Here is a 13,431-nt window from a genome sequence, read left to right as displayed (position 1 = left end):
AGTGCTTCATAAGCTGACAAATGATTAAAATAACTTGACTAGCTTCAGCGTATCCAACTTAATGTTTCTCTGGGGAAATCAGAAGTTTCTTTGTGGTGTTTATTTGAATTTAAAATCATTAAGCATTAGATTGTTTTCAACTAAATTTCATACATTATAACTACTTTGTAGCTCTAGCATAAGGTACATTAACTTGCATATTAAAGTAATAAAGCCAATAAAAGTCTTCATGTATTTTTAGCTTTTTTTTTTTTTTTAATGAGCAGAACATGGAGACCCAATATTACCAGCATGTATACAAGGGAAGATTTGATATGAACTTAGAAAATGCCCAATAATTATAGGATGCAAGTGGTTGGCTCAGAGCCTTTATGGTCATAATTATTTTGAATTTCCTAATCTTTGGGTTAAAATCTAAGTCCAATTTTTTGTGCTCATGGTGTCAAGATCCGAATCTGACCAAGTTCACAGAATAATTCTTAGAGTTTTAATTTTTTTAATGAGTTACAGTAGTTCGTTCTTGGGGGAATATATTTAATTTATGTAAACAAAATTACCTTCAAATTCACATTCAGTTACCTTGTGTACCAGCTATTAGAGATTCACTCAACCAGCAACATAATCTCTCAGAAACTTGGCTTTTTTTTTTTTTTTTTTTTTTTGTAGAATTTGCTTATTATTCTGTTGTGGTCATTTACTAAGTACCTACTGAGTTCTTCTAGGAACTGTGTAGCTGCTGTGTACAGAAAATAAGACATGATCTTTGCCTTCTAGGAGTTTACAGATTGTGGATCAAAGGCAAACAAGTGGGCAATTACATCTCAAGTGTACAAAATTCTATGGCAGAGAGGTTCAGGGGTTGGTACAGGTGTCCATGGTTTACGGGTGAATTTCAGCCAGTGTAGAGGTGGTGGCTTCATGGGTGAGGCATGGAACCTACCACAGGTCTTAAGAGAAAATGGGAACTGGTTAAGAGAAAGAGGGAATAGGAATTCCCGGAAGAGGAAACAGTGTATGCCTAGGTGCAGAGTCATGAAGGAGGTTGTCTGTTCAGGGAGCTTGGGGCTAGTTAAGTGTGGCCAGAACTCAGTGTGAGAAGAGTGGACAAATACAAGAGGCAGGAGGGTTAGTTAGGAAAATTCATGTAGGGTCTTATGTATCATAATAAAATCCTCAAACTTGCCCTCAAAGCAGTGGGAGGGCTGTATCCATATTTTTAAGCATGTTGGTAACACTAGCCAACCTGTGTCTCAGACCATGCTGTTGTCATTTTCGAGGCTGACTGGAGGGCTGCACGGGAATAGGACAGGGAGTTGTGATAACATAGTGAGGAACTGGGTGCACAAAATAATAATAGCACAAGGGATGGAAAAAGGGGACACTTTTGAGAGAGAAGTCATGATGAAAAATATATGTGACATTTTATTTGGTGTGGTAAGTGAGAAAGAAAAGTTTTGACTTGTAAAGGACTGGGGAGGAAGCAATGCCAAATTCTGAGGTATAGGAACAAGATAAATAAAGAACATGCTGGGATTGGGAGGTGAAGTAGTGAAAGGGGCAGGAGAATTAATTTGTTCATATGTATAAGTATAGTGTGTGTTGCATGTATTATTTATATAGTATATATATATATTAAAGTGCATATGTGCATTTGAAATTTTAGGAATTAAAACCTGAGTGGAAATGTACATGTAGTAGTTGAAGTGATGAAGATGGATGGGTTCATCCACAGAATTTTGTAGGGGAGCAGAGAAGAGAGTTGAGGATGGATTGCTGGGATTATCAGTAAATACTAGATAGCAGAATAAATAGAAGACTAGAAGAGTAGTCATAGAGGAAGGGGCAAAAAAGATGAGATCATAACATCATGAAAACCTTGAGATTAACAGAATTTTAACAGGGATTCATTGGATTGTCAGACACTGCAGGGATTCTTATCACATAAAAACTGAAAAGCATCTAGAAAATAGATATTCTTGATGAAGATGGTCCTGATACAGTGGGAATTGGGCACAGAAGCAAGATTATGTGGTTGAAGGATTAACAGGGATGTGAGATGAGAGAAAATAAATATAGGAAACTCAGATTAGTTTTGGAAGGAAGAGAGACAAGAGACCTGGGGGGGAGGGGCAAAAAAGGATTTAAAAAATTTATTTTGTTTGTATATCATCATCACTCCTCTTCCTCCAGTTAATCACTGCTACTCCTCTTATTTTATATGGGAAACTTGATGAATCTGTAACTGTGAAAAGGACATGACCCAACTCTTCATGTAGAAGAAGGTGAAGGTGGGAACAGACAGAATTAATATACAAATGTGAGTGCAGAGACATGAGGAAATTTATACCAGAGAGCCTCACTTTTGTCAGTGAAACTGGAGGCAAATTTATATTCTGGGAGACTAAGCGAAGGGTACTTGTGGTAAAAGAACATTTGAAAAAGATGCTATGAAGGACTAGGGGAAAGGCTGGCCAGAGACTTACTAAAAGCTGAGGATGAAATAGTTGTTCATCAGGTTTACATTTTAAATATTAAAGTTGCAGGGGGAGGGGCTCTTTTTTTCTCATGCATGTTTATGTCAGCTCTTGGATAATGATTTTGTCTTGTGCATCGTTCCAACACAAAAATTTGTTCTATTTTTAAGATATCAAAGTGGATTTTGACCTGAGACTTTTTTCATATAACCATTTTCTTTTTTTTTAACAAAGGTTTAGGGTGCAAATATATCTATCAAAAGAATGGTGATCCTTTACATGTAAGTGAACTCCTGGAGAGTTTCAAAAAGGATGCAAGAAGCTTTAAATTGATGGCTGGAAAACATCAGCTTGAAGATGTGACGGGCATATTGAAGAGTTTTCTCTCTGACATTGACGACGCACTTCTTACTAAGGAGCTCTATCCATATTGGATCTCTGCCTTAGGTAACACATATAATATAGAACAGAATAAAGGCTTTGCCTTCTCATTTGATAATAGATTTTTAAAATCTCCTTTGATAATCTGAATATTTAATTGAAAGGAACAATATACATAATGGTTCAGAACAGAAATTTTGCAATCAATAGTTGTTTATATCTGCCCCAAAAGAAATTTATGGTGATAATTGCTAAACAGTGTTTTATGGTAATACTTAGTTTTCAGTAGATTTCTTAGTGCTTACTTTGCCTTAACTTTGGAAGTGTTATAGTCAAGTCCATGTAGGCTGTTAATTTTCTCATAAGATTAAAATGAAAGTTTTAATATAAGATTGGTTTTACACGGTTTTGCCATATGGCTGTTTGGCTTTCCTTTTTCATTTATTCTACCTCTTTAGAGTTACATAACAATTTTTTTTTTTTACTCTTTATTTTTTCTAGATTCTGTCTAATGAAGCAAAAAGGCTTTGCTGCACTGTAAGAGAACTTATTTAAGAAATGACCCTAGAAAAGTTAATGGGTCAGATTGATTTTAGTAAAACCTATATTTACATCAATTAATTCAAAATAACTCTTTTTATAGAAAGATTATGATAAATATTTTTAAATATAAACATTGCCTTTAATCCCAGATTTCTAATAGAGCTATTTTCATTTTTCACATTATTTTATAATCTTTGTCCCCAGGCCTATGATTTACATATAATCTTTATTAATAAACCAAAAATATTTCCCATATATCTACAATGCTTTCAAAATGACAATTTTGAATCTTCATTTTTTCCACAGTTTTTAAAATGTATCATTGAATTATACCATAAGTTACTAATATATTTCTCTCTTGTACATTTAATCTGTTTCGAGAAATTTTTTTATAAAATGACCTTTGAGTTTAACTATATGATGTCCCTCTGTTGAGAAATAGTTTTTTTCATTGAAAGCATTTGTTTAATCTAAAACATAACTATGACATTTGAAGGGATTAATTCTGAAATGTCATAAAACATCCACAGTTTGAAAAATTATTCCAGGAATGTCCCTTATTTGTGTCAGCAAGAAGAGAGTAGTATTGCTATTAAAATAAAGCTTTTCACAATTTAACTGCCTAACTCAGAAGTCTTATAGTTACTTCCCAATACTTCTAAAATCAATAGTTTTAACTCTAATCACAAGAAAAGTTGATTGTATAATTTTCTGGAATATAAAATATGGAATTAGATGATATATCTTGTAAGCCCAATTACCCTGCCATCCTCATTTTTTGTTTTAAGATTTTATTGTAATTTATAACCATGAAGTTATTTATAGTATCTCTATAAAGAATTACAATTTGTCTTCATTATAAAATCATTTATCAAAAATCTGTGACAAATATGCTTTTGCTGAAGTTGTCAGATTTCATGATAGAGATGTCTTCATTGTTGTCAATCTACCAGCAGGAGGTAGTTGGGAAGTATTAGCATGTGTCAGAGAGGAGTGTGTTCACCTTTCATTTGGATGTGAATCCTTGAACATTTACTTGGAGGCTTCTACTATTGGGTCAAATAGTGTTAAAAGTTCTTTGCTTTTAGATGCAATGTAGCTCACCCTGACCTGTCAGAAAAGTGCCCTTTGTTCTAGAATAAACTAGAACTCTCTGGGTGAACTCACAGGAGAGCTCTCTTGGGTCCTGTGAGCCCAAGGCGAAGAATGCCCTACAGTGGCATAGCACCTATTTATATGATATATGACCTCTTCTTCTAAGAACGCTATTAAACTGTCTGAAGTCTGTGGCTAGTTGAACAGATCATTGTGTTTCCTATATGACCTAAACTCTATCTTCAGTTTTCCTTTCCAATTACTTAAGCTTTATTTTGAAAATATCATCTATTTTATTCTTATAAGATTTGTGGAAATATGCTGTAATAGCATGGCTTGTTATAAGCGTAGTAGTATTAATTGCATTTTGTTGAATAAATACAATTACCTCTACAGTTAGAAACTGGATGACACAAGGGAAAATGTTTGGATTATACCAGGGATGACAGAAAATTCTTAATTCACTTCTAGTATCATCTTTGAATGTCATTTGGGTGTCATCCCCTCTTGCTTTTAGAGAGTCATCTACCAGCACAGTTAAGTCAATATGACCATGTTTACTTTCATAGATCTCATGTGCAGGCAAAGTCAGTACAAAAGAGCTATCAGTTGCAGTTTTGAATAGGAGCATACTTCAGAAATGTGTCACAGAGTCTCTTACCTCCCCAGGGATCGGAATGCCCTTTACAAGTGACTGTGTACTTTCAAAGAATCATAAAGTGCTGCTGGCTTTCTGTTAATAGAATGTGTAGGGCTAAGCAGAAAATGAAAAAGTCTTGTTTCCAAAGGTAGTTGGGAATTGAGAGGGGATATATAAGTGCAATCCCCCTGAGTTACAGAGTCAGCACAAGTTATTTATTTGAAGAGAGGTCTCCTATTTCCCCTGTGAGGGAGTAGGTTAGACCAGACCACCACTGCACATCTTCTAGACTCCAGAACTTTGGAGGGTCCTGTGTAGTTGCTCTAAGTATTTGACTTCTTGGGGTTAGGAGGGTGGAGGAGAGTAATTCCTTCTCATCCTTCTCTCCGTGACTAAGGCAGAGGGTCCATCCTCCTCTCAGTCTATATCATCGTTTCCAGGGCCTACACATGACTTCTTCCACTGTCCCCTTACCTTCTCCAAAGAGTTGAAGGTTCCAGGGCTGGTGAAAGCTCCCTTACATGGATCTGTGGGGTAAGGTACAGTTCATAGTTCTGGGATGGTTCATAGTTTGGGGAAGATTTTTATGATTCCACAAGGGAAAAAAGTCAGAAATGTCATTTTCAAATAACAAATAGTGAAATCTTTCCATAGCTACAGTTAAAATACTTTTGGCTTATCTTTTCAATTTGTATTCTAATTTGTTATTAATTGAAAAGATTCCTCTTAGTTGACATTCAGTAGTCTGTAAAGTTGAAGATAAAATACAACCCTGGGTTTTGAAAGTGCTTCATTTTTAATTACAAAGTATAAGAACTATGACGTATAGCCCTGGAATGTTGTTGTAAATACTTTTCCAGAATTATAGAAGTTTGAATGTTTTCCTATTGAAACTTGATTGTGTCAGTAAAATAACAATTGTGAATATTGTTTTAAAATATTGATAAAAGGCAAATTGGTAATACAGACGATTAGTTAGGCCTCAAGTTTTACGTGTGTGTGTTTAACCTCTAGATACCCAAGATGACAAGGAAAGAATTAAAAAATATGGAGCATTTATACGTACTCTTCCTGGGGTCAACAGAGCAACATTGGCAGCTATAATTGAACACCTTTATAGGTGGGTGGATTCATGAACTTTTCTAGACATTTCAAATGTGGCACTCAATAAGACATTATTTCTTAAATTTAAAGTACTGTGGTTAACCTTCTATTTGTGACTATGAATCTTTCGCCATATCTTAAGAATAGTTTCAAAATGGAATTCCCATGAACTATCACTTTAGTGTCTCTTAGTGGAATTAAGACACATTTCAAATAAATAGCACTGGAGAATTTCTTAAATGGATTAGAAATAATCATGCACAGCAAATCAGATACATCCAGTACATAAGCAAGAATTTTAAAACATTTAAGAGGGATGTCAGAGAAGGAAGTACAGGGACCAGAATTCTATACCAGGAATCTGTGAGTACAGTATTTTCTCGTGGTGGACTCTTAATAAACCTTTATTTCTTTATTATGAGTTTGTATCTAACTTGACTCCAATATTTTGGTGTCAGTTGATTAGATGAGGGAAATTTTAAAAATCAAAAACATTTTCTATGTTGGGGCATGTAGTCCCCTGCATTTGGGAGGATAAGAGGAATAAAATGGTAGCTTGAAAAATGACATCTGAAGGATGACAATGTTTGGGAATAACATTTTAAGTCAACAAACAAGGTTTGTTTGTTTGTTTTGCTACGAGCAAGTTTTGTCGTTACAAAAACTTAAATCAGTGTAAATATTGCTTAAGAAACATATAGTTTGCAGCTTCCTTCGTGGATGCAATATTCCCTTGAATAAATTTCTATGAAGCTGAATTCTACTAAAAGTACCTTATTTGGAATTTAGATTCCTAAATCCTCCACAATTGGTCTTTTCTCTTTATCTTTCTTTTCCAGCCACCACTTCTGATACTTGTAAACTCCATTCCTACTGTAAATCTGATTTTCTTATTGCATCATATAAATGTAGTCTATATAGTTATAGTGCTATCTCTATGCCTATGAGACATTGGGACAAATAATTTTTTCTTCAGAACTTATGTCACCAGGCTGCTACAGTTATCATATTAACATTTTAAACATTGTTACACATAATTCTTAAACTTTATACTTGAATTTCAGATGAATTCCTTCCAATCCTTTTCTTCAGTTGACATATATTTTAGCTCCTACTATGTATAGTACAATGTCCATTAAGGGTCCATGTAACAAAAATAGTTGATAATAATACATGAATGACAAAAATAGTCTTAAGTCTGCAGTTTCTAAATAGCACCGAGGAGCCCTGGGACATCACAGTGGGAACTCACAGGGATGCTGCAGGGCATTTTACATTTTTTTAGGAAAACACAGCGCCCTCAGGACAGATTTTAATATGAAGAATTTTAGCATAAGACATGGAATTATAGAGGAGGGATTAAGTGGTTCATTGTGTGTTGAGGTCCAAGTGATGTTTTAGATTTAAATGGATAAACGAACTGGGCATGAAAGAAAAATAAGCATGAGACATGATTGAAGGATATTTTCTAGGAAATAGGTGTATCAGGAGATGAGATGGTTTGTAGCTAGCTGGCAGGAGGCTGCGAAAGACACTGTTGGTCATGCAGAAACATTTGGATTTCATTCCTTTAAGTGATAAGAAGTGGCTGATCCAATCTGTTTTAGGATAATAAACCATGTCCTGCGGTTGATTGGGAAGAGGTTAGAATAGAGGCAGAGAAACTATTTAAGAAACCATTTCCTTGGGCTTCTGATGAGAAGGGCTGAGTGGGAAGAGAGTGAGCTGGCTGAATATGGGACACTTGGGGATGCTAGTGTGGGAGCAGTGAAATAAAAGAAGAAAAGGAAAATACATAGTGTACATGCTTTATGCCAGAAATTAAGGCAGCTATAGAAACTGGGGAGGTGACAAGTGCTGGAGGAGAAGGTTATTGCAGAAGGAGGTCTCAGGAGAGATGGGAATGTTTGATAGTGTTGTCAAAAGTTTGAGAGGTCAGTTTGAATAAGGTCACGTTGACTTAGCATTCACTTCCATCCCTGCCCTAGATAACAGACCATTTCCTCCATGACTAACTTTGACTTAATTCCATTGACCAAGTATTTATTACGCACTACAGTGTGATTAACACAAAGTCTCTGACTGTGAGATGCTTAGATTCTAGTAGCACAGGCAGACATGCAGATAAATTTTCCAGATGTTTACAGTCCAGTGTGATTAAAAAAAAAAAAAAAGTACGGAAGTGGTTTTGAGAGGGATGCCCACATTATGACATCTTCCTCTATTAACTTGCAATGCCTTTTGCATCTTATAAATTATATATGATGATCAAGCTTGCTCTGTCTCTGCTATGCAATTTGGCATGTCCTTGTGAGTTTCTTACACTATCATATATATTCCTGTCGTGTTTCCTTATTTGTCTTGTACCTACTAGAATCTTTACTCTTTATAGTCAGGTGTACCTACCTTAGTCTTGCTTTATTCCTTTGATAGACTTGGTCTCCCTTTTTTAGTATGTATTTTAGAAATTTACAAATGTAATTAGACAGGCAACTGAGCAGCTGCTATGTCTATAGTCAGTGACAGAGAGCATTAACAGATACTTCCATGGGCATCAGTTAGAGTTCTCGAGCATTTTTATCAGTGTAAATTTCCTTTTATTGAGGTAATGGCTGTATTTTGTTTTTAATCACTTTGAACTTACATTCGTGAGTACTTTAAATGCTCTTTGTAAAACTCAAGTGTTGTAGCCTACTGGTTGGGATGATTGACTCCTCTGTTCATGTCTGTTCATTGTAAAAAGCCATTCTTAGTTCTATCCAAGAAAAATGTAATTGTATTTTTTAATTAAGTGATTGCTTTTTGAGAGAAAATATCCTGTTTTGAAGAACCTTCCAAACACATGCTGCCAGGCATTTTCTCACCCGATATGTACTTTGGGAAATTCAGCCTAGCCCTAAACCTTGAATTTGGAACTCTCTCCTATATGCCTCCTGATTTGCCATTCTTGCCTTATTTCCTGCTTACCTACTGCCCCTTTCTCCTCTTTTATTATGCTCCTACCCCACAAGTCATTTGACACCATTCTGCAAGCACACCTTTATGCCTTAGCTGCAGGTTGTCCCATTAGTGGAATTGTCTGGATATGGTGGGTGAGGACTCCCTCTTCTAAAGCAATGATCATGTACTGCTTTGTAACTTGTAGTAATATCTTTAACAGTAGTCCTTTCTTATGTTCTTAATTACACTGAGCTACTTGGAAGAAAGAACTGTGTATTTTTCTTTAAATCACCACTGTACCTTTTACATCAGAGACTTTCAATATATGTGTATTAAAAAAAAGAGAGAGAAAAAAATAAATGAGTATGAAGACTTATAAGTTCTATGAAATTTTCAAATAGAAATACATTGTAATAAGCTCTGCTTTCCTCTCACAGGGTTCAGAAATGCTCCGAAATCAATCACATGAACGCCCACAATTTGGCCTTGGTTTTTTCCTCCTGTTTGTTTCAAACTAAGGGACAAACTAGTGAAGAAGTGAATGTAATTGAGGACTTAATTAATAATTATGTTGAAATATTTGAGGTAAATATTTTATATTCTACCATTGTAAAAATAGTTTTGATGTTACTGTTTGCAAACAAAAATGTGTATTTTGGGATGCTTTTATTCAGGTCTTTATGAATATTTAAAGAAAATAACGAATAGTTATATGATCCTTAATTTTTTAGATATAACTAGCTTTTTAAGCTATAGCCATTCATTTAAATCTGGCTGCTTCTAAAGCTTTTTTACCATCTGGTGTCTTGGACAGAATATTTCTATTTATAGTGTTTCTATGTTTTTTTTCCTCAGTATATGGATGCATTAAGTATGTCTACTTAGAGGTATGAAATTTGTGAATTTCACAAATTCGGTAATATACATCAGGCTGATAAGTTTTGCAGTTGAAAGCATTTTAGTGTTTTCTTTTAATTGCGCATGAACTGGAAAAAAAGAAAATTCTGAATTAACAGTCTGTGGTTCTTATTAAGTCATCTCTGTTCTAATTATTTGACTTTTCAATTTGCTATATTATGAAGTTCAGATTTTCATGTTTTATCAGAAAACTGTTAGAATAGGGATGATTTCTTAATTCAAAGGAGTAAAAATAGACTAAATAAGCCTAGGATTTGAATATGGGGGGAATATAAAGGATCTGGGTCAAAGGTCAGCTCCATTGCTTAACTGCTTCTGCCATCTCACGGTTGCCATTTAGCCTTTTGGGGCATTCTATTAAACAGTCTTGTACAAGACCCCTTGTTTTCCAGGGCTATGTATATACCGATGAAATCAAATAGCTTAATGTGATAGGTCACCTTTTGTAGAGTTCGTACATTCTTACAATAACTGATAAAAAGATTACTTAGCAAAGGGAAAGAAACTATTTTAATAAAATAAAATAACACAGTTTGTATCTTAATTTATATAGGAATGGACCAGAATTGTTGGATCCTCTTTGCTCTTTGATCTCCTTTTCACTTCTTCCTATACGTGTCTACTGTTTTTGATCAATAGCAACTTCTTTGCAATAGTTCTGATGCTGAGAAATGAAAGACGTAGAAAAAAAAATGTGTGGCTTTGCATGCTCTGTTTATTTTCTATTTTTGTACTGTTAAATAAAAATGTTTACATAGTTTTGTTAAATCCAACTTTAACCAAATGGTGAAAATTTCATAAGCACTTGATCAACATTTCTGTTTGAGAAATGAGTCTTGTCTGTCAACCTACATAAACTCTATCAAACACATCATCAGCCCCTTTGCTAATTAAATTGCCTCAGCAAAGGGGATTCCATTGATGGAATCTGCAGCCTGAAATGATATCATCATAAGATGTTCTGAACTTTATGAGGCTGTATCTAGTTGGCTTTATTTCTGCCCTAGCTTTGTGGGCCCATGCTGCTAAAGATGGCCATTCTCATTTATTTTTAATGTGTTGGTCTTTAAATTCCTGAAGAAAGTTATGTGAGGATAAGTACCATCACTCCTTGTATTTTATTAGAATGTCCCAAATTATATTTTAAACAGGTTAAAGAAGACCAAGTCAAACAAATGGACATAGAAAATAGCTTTATTACCAAGTGGAAAGACACTCAAGTGAGTAGTAATAGTTAGATCTCTGATAAAAAAAAAAATTTTTTAAACAACAAAAAACAAAAATATTTTCATTGTAAGTAAATATTTGTTGTGTTTATTTTCAAATTCCTATTTGAAGCGAAGTAAAAGTAATGGGGAAAAAGAACCTAGATAAAATAGTCATGAAATTCTGTAGCATTGCATATATGCAAAATGCCAAAGTATGCAAATATAAATTTTTTAAAACATAGATGGAAAAATCAGTTTTAATCTTATCAAAATGTCCTTTTTAAAATCAATTTTCATTTATAAAAGCACTATTGAAAATATTAGTGGATTTCAAAAGAAGCATTTAAAGTCAAAAGAAATACTAGAATAAATTGAAAGTTCAGACTCCCTAATGATTCTTTCCATTATCCTTTTGAAATAAGTTATTTCTTATATGCTTTTGCTTTGCATGCTCTTGGATGATTGCACTAGTGGGAATGTTTCTATTGTGCTCTTTGTAACATACGTTATTTATGTCTTAAGTTGACTTTTCTAGATCTTTTCTTGCTTTCCTTGGTTGCATCATACCAGATTTGTGTGTTCAGGTTGCACTATACTTTTCTAGAGTACCTTTCCTTGTTTGATGAATATTCACTGGACTTTCTTAAAGTTGGTCTTCTAATAACTAGGAATTGTAGTGGATTCAGGGTACCAATGCAAATAATAGAAGTGGGTCAAGTATCAATAAATTCTCCATGTAGATACACTCATAGGATGAGGCCAATGCTTCCTTCTTAGTCAAACCCTAAGTTCACCTCATTCCTGAAATACACACAACTAATTAGAGAAGTTGTCGGAGTTATCATTCCATATGAGGGATGTGAGGAAAGGCTTTCATCCTAGTGCCTAGCTCCCCGAGTACTAATACTATGACATTAATTCTCTTAGACAGTATGTCCTCCATTTTGACCCAAAGTAATTAATGCAGCCTCCAGACAAGTTAGCAGTAACACTAAAAAATGTGGCTCCTTATCAGTTAGTTCTCTTGGATTCTTGCTTTTCAGGGAGAGTTTCAGTTATGAAATAAAGGATTGTGTGAGCCCATGGGATATTCTTTGGCAGCACTATCTATATTGTTATTGGATAAAGTATGAGTACCATTCTGCAAGTTTATCATTTATATTCATACTACAATAAAGAAATGAGCCTTGAATGCTTTCTGATTAAGTAGAAGTCAGTAAAACAAGAAAAGAATTGTCTATAAAATAGAGTAATTGGGAAAGAAAAGTAGAACAGTTTGGAAAAAATCTGTTGTTTTGCTGGAGTTTTTCTCTAGTCCATTCAAAACTCCTCTGAAGTAGTTTCCTGACAGTCTCTAAGTCTTATCCCTGTTTGAATTTCTTAGCTATTCTTGTTTTTGGCTGCATGCTATGAGTTCTTTGTATTTGGTTTTTTAATTTTTAAAATGTGTCCTTCCTGGAGAGTTGTTTATGCAAACACAGGGAAAAGTAAAAATGTCAACTGTATCTTTTCTTCCCTAGAATTTTTATGTAGCACCAAAAGTGAGGAAGAAAAATTGGAAATAAGCTTTTCTAAGCCTGTAGTGTCAGAATAACTAAGAGCAGTTCTTCAAAGTACATTTTTAATGTTTTTTCCACTAAATTTACTCATCAGGTTGATTCTGAGGCAGATTTAACTGTGGAAAGATCATTCCTCCATTATGACCTTTTTTTAAAAATGAGTGATGGATATTATTTCCAAGTGTTTATATAACTTAAGGGAATTTCTGAAAAAATTTACTAAATTTACTCATCAGGTTGATTCTGAGGCAGATTTAACTGTGGAAAGATCATTCCTCCATTATGACCTTTTTTTAAAAATGAGTGATGGATATTATTTCCAAGTGTTTATATAACTTAAGGGAATTTCTGAAAAAAGCGACTCAAAATATTTTTCAAGATTCGTTTCGTTCTTTGTTAATCTTCTCCACATGTGCTGTCAGTCTACGTAGTGATATCTTACGCTTTTTATTTTCTGGCTTGTGTATTCTTCACTTAGTGTGTCTTCTTGGTTATAACAGTGACCCAAATAACCTAGCACTTGATGCTTGGCTAAAGGTAATTAAAATAAAAACTTTATTATCTCCTTA

At 34.3% G+C, this 13,431-nt stretch overlaps 1 protein-coding gene across 3 annotated transcripts in view; it reads left to right on the top strand.

Moving 5' to 3' along the window:
- ARAP2 (ArfGAP with RhoGAP domain, ankyrin repeat and PH domain 2) overlaps nt 1-13,431 on the top strand; it is a 199,542-nt gene that overhangs the window by 120,495 nt on the left and 65,616 nt on the right. For 2 of the 3 annotated variants that reach the window (XM_067735690.1, XM_067735691.1), the window contains 4 exons: nt 2,709-2,921; nt 6,148-6,253; nt 9,615-9,762; nt 11,247-11,315. In XM_067735690.1, the coding sequence (XP_067591791.1) occupies nt 2,709-2,921; nt 6,148-6,253; nt 9,615-9,762; nt 11,247-11,315 (536 nt within the window). The remainder of the gene's footprint in view (nt 1-2,708; nt 2,922-6,147; nt 6,254-9,614; nt 9,763-11,246; nt 11,316-13,431) is intronic. The other variant, XM_067735692.1, reaches the window with a different exon arrangement.

This window comes from Pseudorca crassidens, chromosome 4, assembly GCF_039906515.1.
Source record: "Pseudorca crassidens isolate mPseCra1 chromosome 4, mPseCra1.hap1, whole genome shotgun sequence".
Classification (NCBI taxonomy): domain Eukaryota; kingdom Metazoa; phylum Chordata; class Mammalia; order Artiodactyla; family Delphinidae; genus Pseudorca; species Pseudorca crassidens.
The sequence above is the reverse complement of the archived record's forward strand: the minus strand, read 5'-3'. Positions and strand labels throughout refer to the sequence as shown.